We start from the raw sequence: 16,308 nt of genomic DNA on the forward strand, positions 1-16,308 counted from the left end.
GTGCTGGTGCTGGTACTGTTGCTGCAGCTTGAACGAAAGAGTCCTTCTTTGCCTTACCTCAGCTCACTCGACCGCTGCAAGGTCCCATCACGAAAACCAGGGGCCCTGATCCGACACGCCTCATCTTCCACACCCTGGCAACTTCTTCCCAAGCGTGTTGCGGAAAGCGACAAAGACACCCATCTGATACTTTCCTCACCTGTGCAGCACACCTCGTCTCGTTTTTGCTTTGTGTGAATTGCCTTTAGCCGTCCAGTGTTCCCCACCCCCATGCTTCATGCAGCAGCGACTGTTTGGGACAAACAACAGCCCTCTTTCTTCTTTACCTAGCCGCAAACTTTCAACGTCTCGGTGATAGCTCAGTGCTTGCTGCATTGCCCACCTTGCTCATATTTCAAGTATATTCAAACTTCCCACCCTTTCCAACAACTTCCGCCCGCCCATTTGTCTGTCAGTCAGTATCATCTCAAGCTTGCCTGTCATGGAAAACAGCATGGTATGTCCTTTCTGTGGCAAGGCTGGTAGTAGAGAGTACGAGATGCTGTTGGCAAGTATATTTCGGTGCTATGATACAAAACCTGATTAACGTGCTAACCGCTTCTCAGCACATGGAGACATTGCACCCAGAGGAAGACGGCTCTCAACGTCTCCCATCCAGTGTCCAGGCCCCGCAGGAGCATTTTGGAGAGTGTCCTATTGAGGGCTGTGGTGAGATCGTCTCTCTTGCCGAGATTGACTACCACATGGACCTCCACCTCGAGGAAGAACGCCAGAGTTCAGGCTCCCCAAAACCCCAAGCTACTGTAGAGCCTTCGGGTTCAACAACTGTTTCTGCCTCTGGTCCGATATCCGTCGTCCACGCTGCCAGTGATTCCACAGTGGAAAAAAAGAGAGCAGCCGTTGGGCAATGGAACAATATTCTGTCGATGCCTCCCGCTAATCCAAAGGCCAAGGAGGGGGAGAAGCGTCTTGGGGTACACTCCTCCTCCCGAGTGTTTCTCTTGAATAATTAACTGACACCATTTAGAAAGCAGAGCTGGGCAAATACGCCCACGAGCAACAGATGCCGGACTGGCTAGTTTCCCTCCTCCACAGAGGCGGTGAGGTCAAAAATGATGGTGAGTTTGCATACAAGCTGGGCGACTGAATTACATTAACTTGCTGAAGGAGTCATATCCGTCCTAGAGCAGCTTCTTCGACAAAGCAAATCAACGCAATACGCCTACTTGTGCAATACAGCTGTTCAACACGTGTCGAAGCTCAAGAAAGAAGGTACTGGGTTCCCAATAAGCCATTTGAAGCACTGTAAGCTTACTAGAGTATAGGGGGGTTTTGCGGCTATCGCAACATTCAGATGATGGTTTCGTATATCATCGGTGTTGACGCCCATGGCAAGGATGCATTCAGGGGCCGCTTGCCGACCATATTTGAGATCCAAGAATTTATCGAGAAGGCATGGGATCAAGGCATCAATTCGCAGGGTCGGCTTGAGACAGGTGGCATCAAAGGTACTCGCAAGTACATTGGCACACCGGAGGCAAGATACTCATCCGCGCAGGAACCAATTGTTACGCTGACTTGTGTGTCCTACAGGCCCAAGCACTCTTTGTCAGTCTAGGGATCCCGTAAGTCTATCCAAAACACCTGCCAGGCTAGTATGACTAGTTGACACGGAAGTAGATGTGTGGCTCAGGGATTCAAGGACTCCGAGCCAGGAAAGTCCGAGGCCAAGCTGATGTTGGCTGTCGAACAGTACTTCGGGCAGGGAGCACATGGTGAACCCTCCAAGGTGACATGCACAACACTGCCACCCATATATTTTCAACATGCTGGCGAGTGCTTTTGGGCTATGTTCTTCTCTTTGTCCTCTGCTAACAATCATACGTTTGCAGGCCATTCATTGACAATCGTTGGCTTTGAGAGGCAGAAGCACGGTTCTGCTAATCTTCTAGTTTTCGATCCCATGTTCCGCGATCCCCCAGCGCTTTCTCGCCTTATTGGTCAGACATTCAAGCACAGGTCGGCTGATGAATCATTGAAACCGTATCGTCGGGGGGCCAAATACCTCCGCCGGTATCGCGAGTTCGAACTTCTCAAGTACGCCATGGGCCCGATGAGCTATTCTGAACCTGACCTGACACACACCATAGACTCGATGGTCTAAAAACCGGGCCCGTTACCGCGCAAACCAGTGACTGATGTCCCAAGCACCCGATGTCTTGCTGTGTCGGGACTTATTGGCCATATGTCCGATCATCAAAGGCGCCTAGCGAGCGCGCTCACTGCTGAGCGAACCAGTCTTGTAGCTTCCTTAGAGCAAGACCACGGTGGGAGATATTGTTCTTGACGCTCTTATCCATCTCGGCGTAGCTATATCACATATTAGCTGGGCGAGCGGTCGTCTGGCTCATCGATGCTGTACTTACGTCTGGCCGTCATATTCGAAGATGGCATCCCATCCTTTCTAATATTAGCACCACAGCCATATGGAGAAAGACCAAGAGTACTTACCAAAATCGGCTGGGCCTCGGGGTGGGACAATCTTGCCCTGGTGTAACGTTGGCATCTTATGCATTGTTCAGCATCATGGGCTTGCGAAATAACTCACCCTCGTTCGCCCCTGGAAAAGGACAGGCTCATGACCGGGACCTGGCGAATAAGCGAAGGTGCAGACAGCATCGGCGGATTTATCTTCGTACGCAACAAGGAGGTTGTTCAGGCCCTGGTGGCCAATGGATTCCATAAACCATTTGCTAAGAGCCTGTCAGTAGCTCAAGTCATTCGGGCTAGGAGATTACTTACATGTACGGGCCGGGAAGGTCGTTGAGAGCCTTGAAGCAGAGGCAGGTATCCTCGACGAGAACGGGGCCTTGAATCTAAACCCCCATAATAATTCATCAACTAATCACATACCAAAAAGGTACAGAGGACCCATTTTCGCGGTGAAGGAAGTAACTCACTATTTCTGCTGCCTTGCGGCATTTGGCCAGGGTGACTTCTTCGACCGTACCTTGAACCTCCTCCAGGTTGACTGCCTTGCTCTGTACAGTGATGGCGGGCTCTAAGATTGCCTTGACTTCGCGCAATTTGTTGGCGTTGCCAGTGATGAAGTTGACCACCGGCGTCGTAGACATAGTGGGCAAACGAGCAAGACAAAACTCGAACAAATGAATGAATCCCAACAGTAAAAATATGTACCGAGTATCTCCTCGAAGTATACGACACTGGCTGTGAGTACCTATGTTGGTGTGTTGCGAAGGAGGTGTTTAACTCGGCACAAAAGGCTGGCATGCGTACGGCCATTTCATTGCATACAATGGGGCACATATTCCGATATATGCATATTTCATCACCTCTGACTGGGTTGAAGAACGTAAGATTGGAAGGCTAGTGGCAATGATAGGTTTCGTCGGGTTTCCGATGATAGCTTAAATAGTTCCACGCCGGAGCCAGTCGGAAAGAAGAGAGAGGTAATGGCATCAACCGCCTTTGGATCGGAAGACAAATGAACTGGTAAAGCATTACGTGCCGCGTTGACCCTTAATTCGTATAGTCTCTGTCCATTTACTTCGCTGCCTTCTCTATAACGAGCGATCCTTCTTCCATTGGTCGAGCCACGCCTCGACCCTTGAGATGTTGCTCTCCATTTCATCTGACGTGTTGCTCGTCAGTTCGACAACAATCTCCTCATCAAATGCCTCTCTGGCCTCCTGGAGCAGAACCTCCATGATTTCCGAGTCCAGGTTCTCCTGGAGCTTGGCATCCGAGTATTTTCTAAAAATCCAGGGTCAGTCGTGGGGCTCTCCTTGTCCTTTTGGCTTTGTTCTTTTTCACTTCGCGTTGTGCTGTTTCCTCTGGCCTAGGCACCAATATACATAGCTGGCAAAATGTGACGAGAGATGGAAGATGGGACTTTGGGGTCTTACCTTGCTGACAGACGGTCGTAGAGCGTCGCCGAGTCCACGCGCAGAACGACAACGAGGTCGATCCAGCTCTTAGGGAAAAGGTCGCATGCGTGCCAGTCGATTATATGGCCCCCATTCTGAACTTCTTCCTCAATGGTATCGAGCAACTGAATGTTGTCAGTACGTTGAATATACCAAAAAAATGCCTTGCAACCGCCAGCCAGCTCATGATCCCTGGAACCGGTATGGTCTGAATATCTAGTAATACGTATGAGCACATAAGATACGAAGGAGACCAACCTTATCTTCATCAACGATCCAGCTTTGAAACTCCTCATCCCAGCCCTCGTGGCATTCACTATCCTTCACAACTTGGTTGACTGAAAGGTGTTTCAGGCCTGTCCGCCTCGCAAGCTCTTCGCAGTGGGTCGTCTTGCCCACGCCTGGCGTGCCGGTAACGATGATGTTCGGCGATGTTCTTGCCATTTCCGGTGGTTCTTTAAAGGCTGCTGTCTTCTTTTCCCCTCCCTTTTTGGTTACTGTATAAGAACCTCGAGACTTTAGTGAACATGTGTATAACTCCTAATATGTAGTGAGTAGAAAGTACTGTGGAAAGAAACGCTCCGTTTATTGCATGTAAATGCAATGAGGGGCACTTTTCCACTGGAATAATATGCTTATCTTATCTACACCATCAAGTTTTTCATTGTCACGTGTGAGGGGCACCTTCTGTCTTCCCTCCACCAGCGGTTGCAGTTCCATAACCGCATGGCAAGCATGGCAGTCCCAGGAACTAATGAGTCCGATTATCAACCGTAGTTCCTTTGGGAATGTATAAGCCCCGAACCTCTTTTGAAAGGACCGAAAAGACTGGAACTGGGCACCTCCCTTTCGAATACCATGTCGTTCTGGCCCTATATCACCAACATTACGCGCCCAAGACACGGGTTAAACATGGGTAGACCACACTTAGAAACCACAGGAGTCATCTGTCGCTCAAAAAGTACTGCACTAACAAAGCATGTTTGTTTACATATATCCCTCTAACATCTTCCCAGTTCATTCACATCGTCGGCGATATCCATGACATCACTTTGTGCCCATACAACTATTGCTTCTCTTTACATTATCCGTACGGGACCTTGGTGACAAAGTTCCCAATTCTAACTCATGACAATGAAGTTACAGACACTTCGCCGCCCATGCACAAGCCGGCGTCCACTTGACAGCCTCATTATGTCAGTGGCCAACAAGGTAGCATACGACAAACGCTTTGCTGGACAGGCTCCTATGCCCAGCCTAGCTCCTAATGAAAGACATGTCGCTCTTTTCCTTCGCGCTCTTAGGCTACGCAAGGTTACGCGGCTACATCTTCCTCGTCAACTTCGGCAAGATCGCCGTTGCGCTCAAAGCCGTCTTCGGGGTCGTACTCGAGCTTCTCTTGTTGGGCGATGGCCTGAGCTGACACAATCTCGGCGAGACGCTTCAAGCGTGGGGTTTGGAGCCCTAGGGTGGCAATATTAGCAAGACTCGTGTTGACGCGGGCCGATGGATCCACTTACATGAAGGAGTGTAAGTTTCCAGGGCGGTGATAACTCTGGGCTCAGCGATCTCGTAGGGGCCACTGTCGTCCATGTCAACAGCCTGCAGCAGCAGGACGTCACTCTTTTCCGTAACGCGGGATGCAACGGCCTTCATGATCTCGCCGTTGATGGGCTGCTCGTAGTCTGCAACAAGGTACTGGTTCAGGAGCTTCTGGATCTGGTTGGGGGACAGCCTGGGAGGGAAAAGAGGTCATCAGCAACGGAGAATCGCACTCATGCCTGTCTATGTCTGCACTTACATCCAGCAGATATCCTGAATGATCTCAATGTCATTCAGGGTCGCCTTCTTGAGCTGAAGGAGCTTCGTTGCTTGCTGTTGGACGGATTAGCTTGTGTGGTCTGAGCACTAGTGAATGTAGTCTTTCTTACCATCAAGTGCTCGAGCTGGAGGGTACCCTCAGGCATGTCGTGGCTCTTGCACCACTCTTCGATACGAGTAATGTTGTAGTTGATCTGGAGACCACGCTTCCAGGAGAGGAAGTTGCGTCTCATCAAAAGATCGTTGAACGCGGTGACGCCAACCAGACGAAGCAGCTCGGTGATCGTCTGCGTGATGATAGAATCCTCCAAGTAGTACGCCTTCATGGCACGGAAAACGCTATTCAGCAAACTGAGCAGGTTGTCCATGCTGTAGGCCGGGGTCGAGTTGGACTGTAGAAGCTTGCCCAGGAAGCGGCTGCTCTCGTTAGTGACGAAGCCGGGGAGTGACTGGGACTCGATGATAGCCGGGATGATCATTTTGTGCAGCTTCTTTTTCAAAACCTTCATCCAAGTGTGGTAAATATTGAACTCCAAGCTTTCGAGATCGTGCTTGACAATCTCCAAAAGACGGTCATACTCATAGTTGTCCGTCTTCTGGGCTTCGTACCAGTCCTCAGCCAAGAACACAAAAGACAACATTTCGTGGACATTGGAGAGCCAGAAGGCACCTGGATTGATGGCCTCGTCGCCATCGTGCTGCATGACTTCCTGCTGGATCGACTGCATTACATTGGCGAGGAAACGTTCCGACTCCTTGACGAAGCCGTTGTTCCACATCTCGGATGTGACAAGGTTGATCAGGTACGAAGGGAAGAGAACCTCCTTGTCGGATGGTGGCGGGTTAGTGTTGGGCGATGGAATCTTGAGGTTGCGGATGAGACCCATTGTGACTTCCTCATTGAGGCCGTCCTCGTCGGCCAACAGAGTCTCGAGCTCGAGCTCAATGTTATCGACACCGGGCATGAAGCCTGTGCCCTGCAGGTTCTGTCTGTGGGCAGTGCTGGTGACGGCCATTGATACGGGCCTAGGGTTGTAAGCAGCGCTGAAGCGGTCGACCTCGCGCGGCTCAGCACCTGCACTCCTGCGCTTCGGCTTCTTGGAGGACACAAGGTTAATGAGACCAGGTGCGGCTGACGTTTGGGGCTGGGTAGCACCGTTTGTGAGCTCGCCGTTGGTGGGCGCAAGGCGTCTCGCCAATTCCAGCTGATCCTGCAGTTCTGCGAGCTGCTGACGCAGCGAAAGCTTCTCGCTTTCAATCTGGGCGCTCTGCTGGCGGACCGTCTCAAGCTCGGTGCTCGTAGAGCGCAGGGACTCCCTCAGTTCCCTCTCCTCCTCCTGCATCCTCTTGATGTTGGAAGTTGACTCTTCAAAGCTCTGTTGCAGCTTCTTCATCTCATCTTCCATCGCTTGCAGCCGAGCAACGGCGATACTGCCCTGGTTAGCCTCGGTCTGAAGTTCCTTCGTCCGGGCCTCAAGAGCGTTGTGGCGGTTCTTCCAGGCCTTGATCTGACCCTCGTAGTTCTCTACCTGAGATGACAAGTTCTTGTTTTGCGCTTTCATCGTGCCCAGAGATTGTGTCAACTCGACGACCTTGTTTTCCAGTTTGTATGATATCTGCTTCAGATCGCGGGCCTCCTCACGTGTCTTCTTGTAATCACGACGAGCAAGTTTGCCACGCCACAAGCTCTGAATGAGGGTTACCTTCTTCCTGTATTGCCTCCAGGCTAGGACCTGTCGCCGCGATCTCCAGACGCGTTGGATGAGAATAGCAGCATTGCCTACGCGGGTCTCCATGATTTCTTTTCGTCGAAGGTAACCTTTGGCCGCCGCTTGCGCCAGGACGACATTGTTCCTGACGCGTAAGTACTCCTTTCTCTGTCTTTGGCCACGCCAAACCCGCTGTATTGTTGTTGCGGCTTTGACCGTGCGGAGCTCTTGAACCTGTTTTCGGGCGTTGTAGGCTCTGACTGCGGACTGAAAAGTCACAATGGCGTTGCGAGCCTCAAGGTAGCGACGGCGATAGAACTTGGCCTTCAGGTTCTTCTGGATGAGAATGGCGCAGTCGTTGAGCCGGTTGGTGCGCAGGTTCTCGAGGAAAGCAAGCATGCCAGCACGGAAGAAAATCTTCGTTAGACCGAGCTGGTACTTGTCTGAGCCCTTGCCGGAACTGGTGCCAAGTGCCTTCGTGAGGATGGCATTCGCCATGTCCCGAATCTCCGACGTCCACAAGTCCGAGTTGATGAGCATGTAGTAGCGAAGGGCGAATTCCTCGTATGTCCATCGAGTAGGGTAGCCCGCGCAACTTATGCGCACAGTCTCTAGTACACCGCAAGCTCGTAACTGACTGAGGACCATGGGACCCTCAAACTTCCACGCCTCCTTAGCTTCATTGGGTTTGATGCATCGGATGTAGTGGACATCCGTGTTGTTGATGGTGTTCATAAGCTCGATCAATGACGAACGGAAAATGCCTCCCAGCGTCGGTTTTCTGTTGACAGCCACGCCAATCTTCCTACCAGCGGCAGGCTTCACAGAACTGGACGTTGCAGAGGCCACATCCTTCTCTCGCACAGCTGAAGCGGCGTCAAGCACATCGCGAAGGAACTTGTTTGTGGAGGCGCGAAGAACTGCCATGTGCTCGTCGGGCACAGTGTCGCGGTTCTTCTCGATGAAGCCCTCCGATTCGTAGGTGACGTCCACTGCGTAATGACACACGGTGAAAGCAGACTTGCCAAACCTTGGCTTCTTATAGAATTTATGCTTGTCGCTGCCATAGTTGTGATGGAGCTTTGTGACGAACTGCTCGTCAGAACCCATAGGGAGACGGGACTCTTCGTCTAGCAAGGACAAGATACCGAGCTTGCCTTCGATAAGATCAATGGCCGGCTGGTTATCTGAGAACTCGATAAAGGTCCAGTCAATCTTCTCCCTTAAATACTCTTCCTGTTCCAACTTGAAGACGTGCTGATTGAATTCTTGCTGAAGCTTCTCGTTGGCGTAGTTGATGCAGAATTGCTCGAAAGAGTTCTTGGCAAAGTGTTCGAAGCCGTAGATATCGAGTACACCAATGAAGGAGGTAACGCGGTTAAGAACCTCCTCGGTCGCCAAGCTGCGGTTGATAATCTCCACCAGCCAGTCGAATAGGCTCGAATAGATGAACTTTGCCACGGAATCACGGACGACGATGGCCTGGGCCTGCGTCAAGTTGGATGTGATCTTCTCGCCTCGCGTAACCAGCTGCTTTTTGACAATCCACTTAGCAAACTCGGGTCCGTTAACGCCTAGAATCGAGGAAGCCAGCTCCAGAGAAGGCTCAGTGGGCGCGAGGACACTATCGTTGCGCGACGCTCCGATCTTGATGTTTCCCAGATGCAACAGACCAGAGAGAAGCTTGAAAATTTCCGCCTGGTAATCGTCATTGACACCAATTGTCCGCAGAGAAGCCTTTGTCGCTTCAAATTCAGCCTTGTCGTCGACGCCGTCTATCGTAGGGCAATTGCCCTGGTTAAGGTACTCAAACTCCTCGATGGGAAGAAGATGAAGGTCCTGGCGTTCTTTGTCTGAAGCACCGGCGACGAGTTGGTAGAAGATGTGGTAGTTGCGCTCCTTCAGGGGCTGGAAAACCAATCTGGATCGCTCGAGGAGATAGGTTCTGATCTTGGCGCCGATGATGTTGGTTTTGTCATCGAACATGATCTCGATGTACTTGCCAAATCGTGACGAGTTGTCGTTGCGCGTCGTTTTCGCGTTTCCAAAAGCTTCCATGATGGGATTCGTGGCCAGGATTTGCTCTTCCGTTTCGCTCATAGCTTCGGCACCCTTCTTGGACCGAGTTCCCGGATTGTCAGGAGATTCTCTCGTCGCGAAGTAACGCATGATGTACTTGGCGCTGACCGTCTTTCCAGCACCTGACTCTCCTGACACGACAACGGTCTGGTTCTTCCCACTGCGCACCATGTCACTGCATTGTATTAGCGGACGCCCGAGACGTACCCTCAAGAGGCAATGGAATGTCGAGGACAGGTTGGCTCACATGAAAGCCTCTTCTGCAATAGCGAATAAATGAGGTGCTTGTGTTGCTCTCTGTTTGCCGGCATACACCTGCACCATTCCGGGAACATAGAGGGAATCTACTCTGGCAAAGGGGTTCGCCGCGATCAAGACGATACCACTGTATGTGTAGATTTCTTTCTGTGCATATCGAAGACGAATGGCTTGCAGGACTGCAAGAAGTAACAGAGTCAGTAAGCACAGCTGATCTATGGATTGTAAAAGGTGCAGGCCGTACCAGCAGGCTCGTTGAGATGGGACAAGTTCGTCAGGTCGTCGCTGGCCTCGAGCATGGTCGGGTTCATCAGAGGAGGCAGGGAGGAATCGCCTTTCTGGAGAGCTTCCGCAGTGACCTCAATGGTTTTTTCCTACAGCGGCTGTCAGTAAAGGGGCGCATGGAAATCGGCCGGAACCCAGTCCGACAAATACATGTATCGTACCTCGCCATTATCAAGCTTGAAGACCAGCTTAACCTTGGAACCATCTTCAGTCTTGTTGATGACCTCGGATGCAACCCAGCCCTCCGTTGTGTCGGGCTGCCACGCCCTCGTTCCGACGTCGTAGTTCTCAGACATTCTGGAGAAGTATGGAGTATAGTCGATCGAGTCGAAATCGGAGGTTGTTGCTTTTGGGGGGTGGGAGAACTAGTATGTCCCGGAGAAGAGGTGGATGGGATTCGGCAGGTCTAGGGGTAGGAGCTCGGGGCAACCGGTGAGATTCATGGGCGTGCGAGAATCCAGGAGCACCAAGAGGGATTGGAGGCGATGGCTACCAGTGATTGGTTTTGCCTGAGAGTTCCTCGGCGTCGTTATCTCGTTGGAGAGGACGAAGGAGAAGAAGCAGAAGATGGGTGGCGGAGGTACTGGGGAGAGTCTGGAGTGATAGAAGATGAACCAGCCTGAGTGCGGCCCGGTCTGGTCTTGATGGAGATGGATTGAGAGATGGGACAGGAGAGCGCGGTGCTCGGTGCTCGGTGCTCAACTACGGCTAGTGGGTATATGTCCAAAGTTGGGGATAGCCAGCTAGGAACCGTAGATTGCACAAAATGCAAAAGCCGTAAGTAGACGGGATAGATTAATGACAGTTGTGTGGGAGAGGAAGGGGAGGAGAGGGAAGATGGGCCAGGCGACGTGGTGCAAGTGGAAGAGATCGGGACAACTTTTTGAGGTTCCAGCCGACAGGGGCTCCAAGGAAAAACACCAGGGGAGGGACGAGCGCACTGATTCTTTTGGCGGCGCCAGTGCTGGTGCTGTTCCTGTCACTGTTGAGTGCAGCGTGTTGCAGTGCGTGTGTGTGTGTGTCAAGTACTTGCATGTTGTCTTGACATGCATCTGGCTGCTACTTCACTCGATAAGGTACCTAATGCCACACGCTGCTGCACGCCACCTTGGAGAAGGGGAGGGGGACGAGGTGTTCCCTGCTTTGTAACTCCAAATCCGTCCACTTGTTGCTCTTGTTGCTGCTTTGCCGCGTGCTTTGAGTAACAGGCATAGAACAGAGTGGGCTAGGTACTGAGTGGTCCCCTATTCCCCCTTCCGCAAGGTACATCACAGAGAAAATACACTAGACCGACCGCAACGTTAAGGGGCAGGCCAGGGAAGCTAAGATGCCTAACCCAGCCTTCAGCTTCTTTGACTTTGATGTGGTTGCCTGTACCTTACAGCAGTGCAAGTTTGGTTGGTGCCGATACAGATACAGACGGGTACAATGACTCTCACATGCCTCAGCAGCCCTTCAAAGGCTTGTTTGTATCAGGTAAAGATACTCGGCCAAGGACCAGCAAGAAGGTGCCCTGCATTACATAAGGCGTTGGTGCCGACCCCCTTTTCGAGTGGCCTCATGCACGAATCCTGAGGCATACTACATACACACTACTCCGTAAAGTGGCCAGAAAAGGGGACGGGCAGCTAAGCCCCACAGACAGTGTGACAGGCATGTAAAGGGCGCTGCAGTTCAAGCAAAGTAAACTACCTATAGCCCGTTCAGTTATGAGAAACGAGAGAAAGCAACACAAGGATTGCAGTGTAGAACTGCCATGGCTAATCTCAAGTAATCAATGAAAGACCTCCGCTACCTCCTTTGGCATCCACAGTGGATGGACGGGAAGGGAATGTCACAGTGGCCATATAGCCACAACATTTCTTGGACCATCTGTAGGGCGGCATTGAGAGTTGAAAGGAACCTCCCGAACCAGACAGCTGGGCTGGCTGACGGTTGCCTCGAGTCAATTCGAGCGTCAAGAGATGACAAGCTCAATTGCTGACATCTAACCTCAAGGGCGCACTTGGTGCCCAGGCTTGCAACGTTGCGAACTTGCACAGCGCACAACCATGTCAATACATTGGAAGAATATCGAGGTTACTCAACTCTAATTAGCAGACTGTGGGGGCACGAAGTCACCCTTTACTACCTTGATAGGATTACTTGTATCATATAGTTAGTCTGTATCAACTGTGCTAGGACAGTATCACAAAGGCCTCTCACCACTTGTTTCAAGAAAGGAAAAACCAAAGTTCTATTATAACGAAACCGAAAATAAAAAGGAAAATAACGTCAATCCAAGCCCGGCGCCTTCTCAACTTCGCGTATGCTATTCAGACTTATTGACGAACTGCGTTAGTGCATTACATTGAAGCGCTATATGAGTTGTGAAGGCCCGTTTCCCTTAGCTAGCCAAAAACGGCAACAACCGCATGAAAGAAAGAGAAGGGGTGCAAATGGGAACAACGAAACAACCGGCTCTCTCAAGCTTCTCTTGACCTGTGGCCTTGGCGCCGTCGTCTTTTCCAGCATCAGGATTACTGTTTCGTCCGAGAACAACTAAGGTAAGGGAAAGGACCGTCCAGCCTTCGTGCGTCGTCCCAAGGGACCGAACCAGATAAAAAGTAACCACAGACTCCATCCTCCAAGACTCCATGAACTCTAAAACGTCAACAACGAGCAGGCATGCCGTCTGGGGTCGTTTCTTTTCTCAGACCAGTATGGGCGTCCGGTTCATCAGAAACATGCCGCGCTGTACTACGTACTGTTGCTTGGGATTCCCCTAATTCTGGTCGGGAGCATTGTTGGAATGTACAGTGCCCTCCCACTGCCCTCTGGCGCTTTGGTCCGAATAATTATCACATCAATGCTTGTCCATTCAGCTAGCCAACCAGCCAGTCCACTCCTATTACTCTTCTGACCGCCCTTCTCCACGGCCCCCTTTTCCCGCTGGAGAAGGGTGCTCCCTCTCCCCTATTCGCCTCGCTCCCGGTGTACTGAAATGTTGATCTCGTCTTTAGGTCAGGACACCCAGGGTATTCTCCGCTGTCCCCAGCGTTCCCTGGCACGCCACTCCGTGACTGTTTGGCATCAGGACGGCTTCTCTGCTGGCAACTCTCCATATTTCCGTTTACCCTTCTTCTTTTATGTGGCTGTGGGCTGACTGGCACATGGTCTCTGAACCACATCAGCTACGGACGGCTCTTGGCATCTGATACGTGTCACTTTTGACACTGAAAAGAAGGTATTCTTCCACACGCACCCGCGTCAGGCATGAAGAAAGGGGAGTGAGTGCTCCCGCTGTCCAGTCTCCAAGGTCCGGGCTCGGATCCGCTGCATTACTATGCACAATTTCCGGTCTTGCCTCTGCATTCGCTCATTTCTTCACCGCTTTGCGGTCCTATGTATCCACTTCCTCCAGCCCCACCTTTTACCCAGCTTAGTCATGACCAGCATTTGCTACGATATAGATCAGTCAGTCTGAACCAGGGCCCAAAAACGCGTCACATCGTTGGCGCGTCCAACACTGTTGTAAGATTTCAGCTCCCTTTTTTCTGTTTCTTTATGTTTTTATATCATTATTCTTGTGCATCTTTTCGTCCCTTTTTCGTTTCTTTTTTCGTTTCCCTCTTTTCTACTTTAAATTCAAGTCGCCTTTGTACTTACTACCTAAGTATATTCACCTACTTCTTTGCCTTCAAGTTGATATGAATCCCGATACTCCAATATCCAAAGCGTCCGGGCGGACCCTGCCGACATGTTGAAATGCTGTCTCGAATTGCAGGGTCTCATCAGCCGCTATCATGAACCAAATTGTCCAACTTAAACGCCCTCCCAATGCCATGGCCAATTCCCCCCCTCTAGTACAGAACACGGGTCAAGATACGGGCTGTCACATTGTATCAGCAAATTTGTTGTCATCATAATACCGAGCTTTGCACTCACAGCCAAGAGAATCCAAACCATCGGAAATCTCTTTGATATCCTCCGCCTTGACATTGCTGACATCGGCCATCAGGTACGCAATCTGTGCATATGTCAGCAATATGATCCTGCCTCGAACGAAGTTTGGTGTCAAGACTAACATCGCCCTTGCTGTCGGAAATCTGCTTGTCGACGTTGTGGTTACCCAAAATCTCGTTGACTGTTGTCAGTCAGTATGTGTATGTGGACTTCATGGGTTGAGCTGTCGCTATCATCTTACCTCTGCGCAACACACCAGGAACGTTTCTGTGAATGTAGATGACCTAGTTACTCTAGTCAGCCACGTCAACATAGGTTTTACGACACTAAACACTTACACGAGCGTGGTCGGGCTCATCGAGAGTCAACGATCTCAGGTTGACCTCGGGTAGGTTTACACTGTTGAGTGTAACGCCTTGGTTTATGTAGCGCACAAGAGCTTCGGCAACTAGACCAAGTCAGCATCATTGCGAATCCCAAGCTCACACTGGCATCGACTCACCTTCGACGCCGATGGCTCGCTGAGCCTCCTCAGTGGAACCGCCAATGTGTGGCGTCAGGATGATGTTGTTCAGGCTACGCAGGTCCTCACCCCAGGAGTTGAGCGAGCTGTTGAAGTAGTCGCCATTGGCTGCTGGTTCGTTAGGGTAGACGTCGAGAGCGGCGCCGGCAATCTTGCCAGAGCGCATGGCATTGATAAGGGCCTGTATGTCAACAACGCTACCACGGCTGGCGTTGATCAGGTAAGCGCCTGTCTTCATCTTCTCTAGCTGGGCAGTCGAGATCATATTCTTGGTCTCCGGAAGCTCCGGTACATGCAAGGTGACAAAGTCGGCCTCCCCCAACAAGTTGTCCAATGTGGGCACTTGTCTCGAGGTACCCAGGGCCATGAGATTCACGACATCGTAATACACAACGTTCATGCCCATGGCCTCGGCCAAAACGGACAATTGCGAGCCAATATGGCCGTAACCGACAATACCTGGTTGCACATCAGTATGCCATCGGCGCATCGCACAGGTCGTTCTGGCGGGATTAGGATAACTTACCGAGAGTCTTTCCACGGATTTCCCAACACTTGGCACTGACCTTGTTCCAGGTGCCACGGTGCATTTCGTTAGAACGGTCACCAAGCTGACGGGCCAGAGTGATAATTTCAGCAATGACAAGCTCAGCAACGCTGCGCGAGTTGGCAAAAGGAGAGTTGAAGACAGCAATACCGTGGGCGGCAGCGTACTCGAGGTCGACCTGGTTAGTGCCAATACAAAAACAACCAACTACTAGCAAGTTCTTGGCCTCACGCAGGACCTTTTCGGTCAACTTGGTCTTGGAGCGAATGCCAATGACATGCACATCCCTGGAGTATCACATAGTGTGAGCAAGGATCTTGGCTACGTTTGGCTGTCGAGCCACGGTCGAAAGAAAGATGCCTACCGAATCTTCTCAATGAGCTGGTCCTCAGGCAGAGAGGTCTTGAGAGCCTCAACCTGGTAGCCCTGCTCGGCGAGAATGTCCTTGCCTGTCTGGTTCACATTCTCGAGAAGCAGAATCTTGATGTCTTGAGTGTCGAAGGGTTTCAGAAGCTTCGGGACCGGTCTACGCGTCAAAGCAGCGCCTGCAAAGCTAGAAGGAGGAGACTGAAAATTGACCGTGGGGGAAGTCGATAGACCCAAGCTGGCAGAAACCTCGAGCGTTTTGCTTTGAGCGAAGGCACCGGCGATATCCTTTGCTGAGGCCATGGTGCGTGACGCCTATAAGGTTCTTGGTTCGTTTTATATGACTGTGAGATTGATGGAGGGGCGGCACGATTTTTTTGATGAGGAGCAGTGAGAAGAAGTACACGAATGCGACGGGAAAAGACGTCTGACAGTGAGGTGAGTTTTGGGTATAGTATCAGAGACGATGAGCGGGGATTGCCAACGAGGAGTGGTGAGAGTTAAGGTCCGATCGCAGATTGATGTGTTCTGGAAATATTTATGAAAAGGCACAGTCAAATAAGGCGGGATGTCAGAGGGAGGGGCGTGGCCATTGAAAAATGTAAGTACCAAATTTCGGACTAGGTATCTTTCCCAGGCTTCTTCACCTAAAAAGTACTTCACTGCTTCCCTCTTGAGGTCGTTGACGTGCGCCGCCAGCGGCCAACTCCTTAGGCAATGGAGGGGCAAGAAGGAAAGACCTGGCAAGACAGACCCCGAAGTTGTGGGTTGGTAGCCAAGGACGCTACCACTCCAGAACCGCGCACTGTGTTGATACTAAGGGGGGGG

At 51.3% G+C, this 16,308-nt stretch overlaps 5 protein-coding genes across 5 annotated transcripts; 1 reads left to right on the top strand and 4 right to left on the bottom strand.

Moving 5' to 3' along the window:
- Positions 1-481: 481 nt before the first annotated feature.
- Positions 482-2,199, top strand: LY79DRAFT_588909 (peptidase family C78; the record flags this gene model as incomplete). Its single annotated transcript, XM_060560972.1, has 9 exons — positions 482-496; positions 606-974; positions 1,028-1,118; positions 1,168-1,272; positions 1,326-1,537; positions 1,594-1,625; positions 1,681-1,832; positions 1,893-2,097; positions 2,151-2,199. 9 exons carry the CDS (start codon positions 482-484, stop codon positions 2,197-2,199), a joined length of 1,230 nt encoding a protein of 409 aa, XP_060415831.1.
- An 80-nt stretch (positions 2,200-2,279) lies between these two features.
- LY79DRAFT_628804 (inosine triphosphatase) lies at positions 2,280-3,348 on the bottom strand (the record flags this gene model as incomplete). Its single annotated transcript, XM_060562141.1, has 6 exons — positions 2,961-3,348; positions 2,803-2,876; positions 2,609-2,753; positions 2,512-2,548; positions 2,427-2,460; positions 2,280-2,370 (listed from the first exon to the last, which is right to left on the bottom strand). The coding sequence occupies exons 1-6, from the start codon at positions 3,132-3,134 to the stop codon at positions 2,280-2,282; spliced, it is 555 nt and encodes a 184-aa protein (XP_060415832.1). The 5' UTR covers positions 3,135-3,348.
- Positions 3,349-3,360: 12 nt separating this feature from the next.
- LY79DRAFT_548268 (POS9-activating factor FAP7) lies at positions 3,361-4,534 on the bottom strand. The gene is made up of 3 exons (XM_060557387.1): positions 4,206-4,534; positions 3,927-4,072; positions 3,361-3,774 (listed from the first exon to the last, which is right to left on the bottom strand). The coding sequence occupies exons 1-3, from the start codon at positions 4,389-4,391 to the stop codon at positions 3,582-3,584; spliced, it is 525 nt and encodes a 174-aa protein (XP_060415833.1). The 5' UTR covers positions 4,392-4,534; the 3' UTR covers positions 3,361-3,581.
- A 728-nt stretch (positions 4,535-5,262) lies between these two features.
- LY79DRAFT_512191 (P-loop containing nucleoside triphosphate hydrolase protein) lies at positions 5,263-10,395 on the bottom strand (the record flags this gene model as incomplete). The annotated part of the gene is made up of 7 exons (XM_060554343.1): positions 5,263-5,411; positions 5,468-5,682; positions 5,749-5,822; positions 5,879-9,731; positions 9,804-9,993; positions 10,059-10,188; positions 10,261-10,395. 7 exons carry the CDS (start codon positions 10,393-10,395, stop codon positions 5,263-5,265), a joined length of 4,746 nt encoding a protein of 1,581 aa, XP_060415834.1.
- A 3,191-nt stretch (positions 10,396-13,586) lies between these two features.
- LY79DRAFT_682569 (D-isomer specific 2-hydroxyacid dehydrogenase) lies at positions 13,587-16,276 on the bottom strand. The gene is made up of 8 exons (XM_060564589.1): positions 15,479-16,276; positions 15,094-15,401; positions 14,547-15,026; positions 14,383-14,492; positions 14,286-14,328; positions 14,167-14,225; positions 14,027-14,108; positions 13,587-13,970 (listed from the first exon to the last, which is right to left on the bottom strand). Exons 1-8 carry the CDS (start codon positions 15,781-15,783, stop codon positions 13,942-13,944), a joined length of 1,416 nt encoding a protein of 471 aa, XP_060415835.1. The 5' UTR covers positions 15,784-16,276; the 3' UTR covers positions 13,587-13,941.
- Positions 16,277-16,308: the final 32 nt, after the last annotated feature.

This window comes from Colletotrichum navitas, assembly GCF_030913465.1.
Source record: "Colletotrichum navitas strain CBS 125086 chromosome Unknown LY79scaffold_18, whole genome shotgun sequence".
NCBI classification, from domain to species: Eukaryota; Fungi; Ascomycota; class Sordariomycetes; order Glomerellales; family Glomerellaceae; genus Colletotrichum; species Colletotrichum navitas.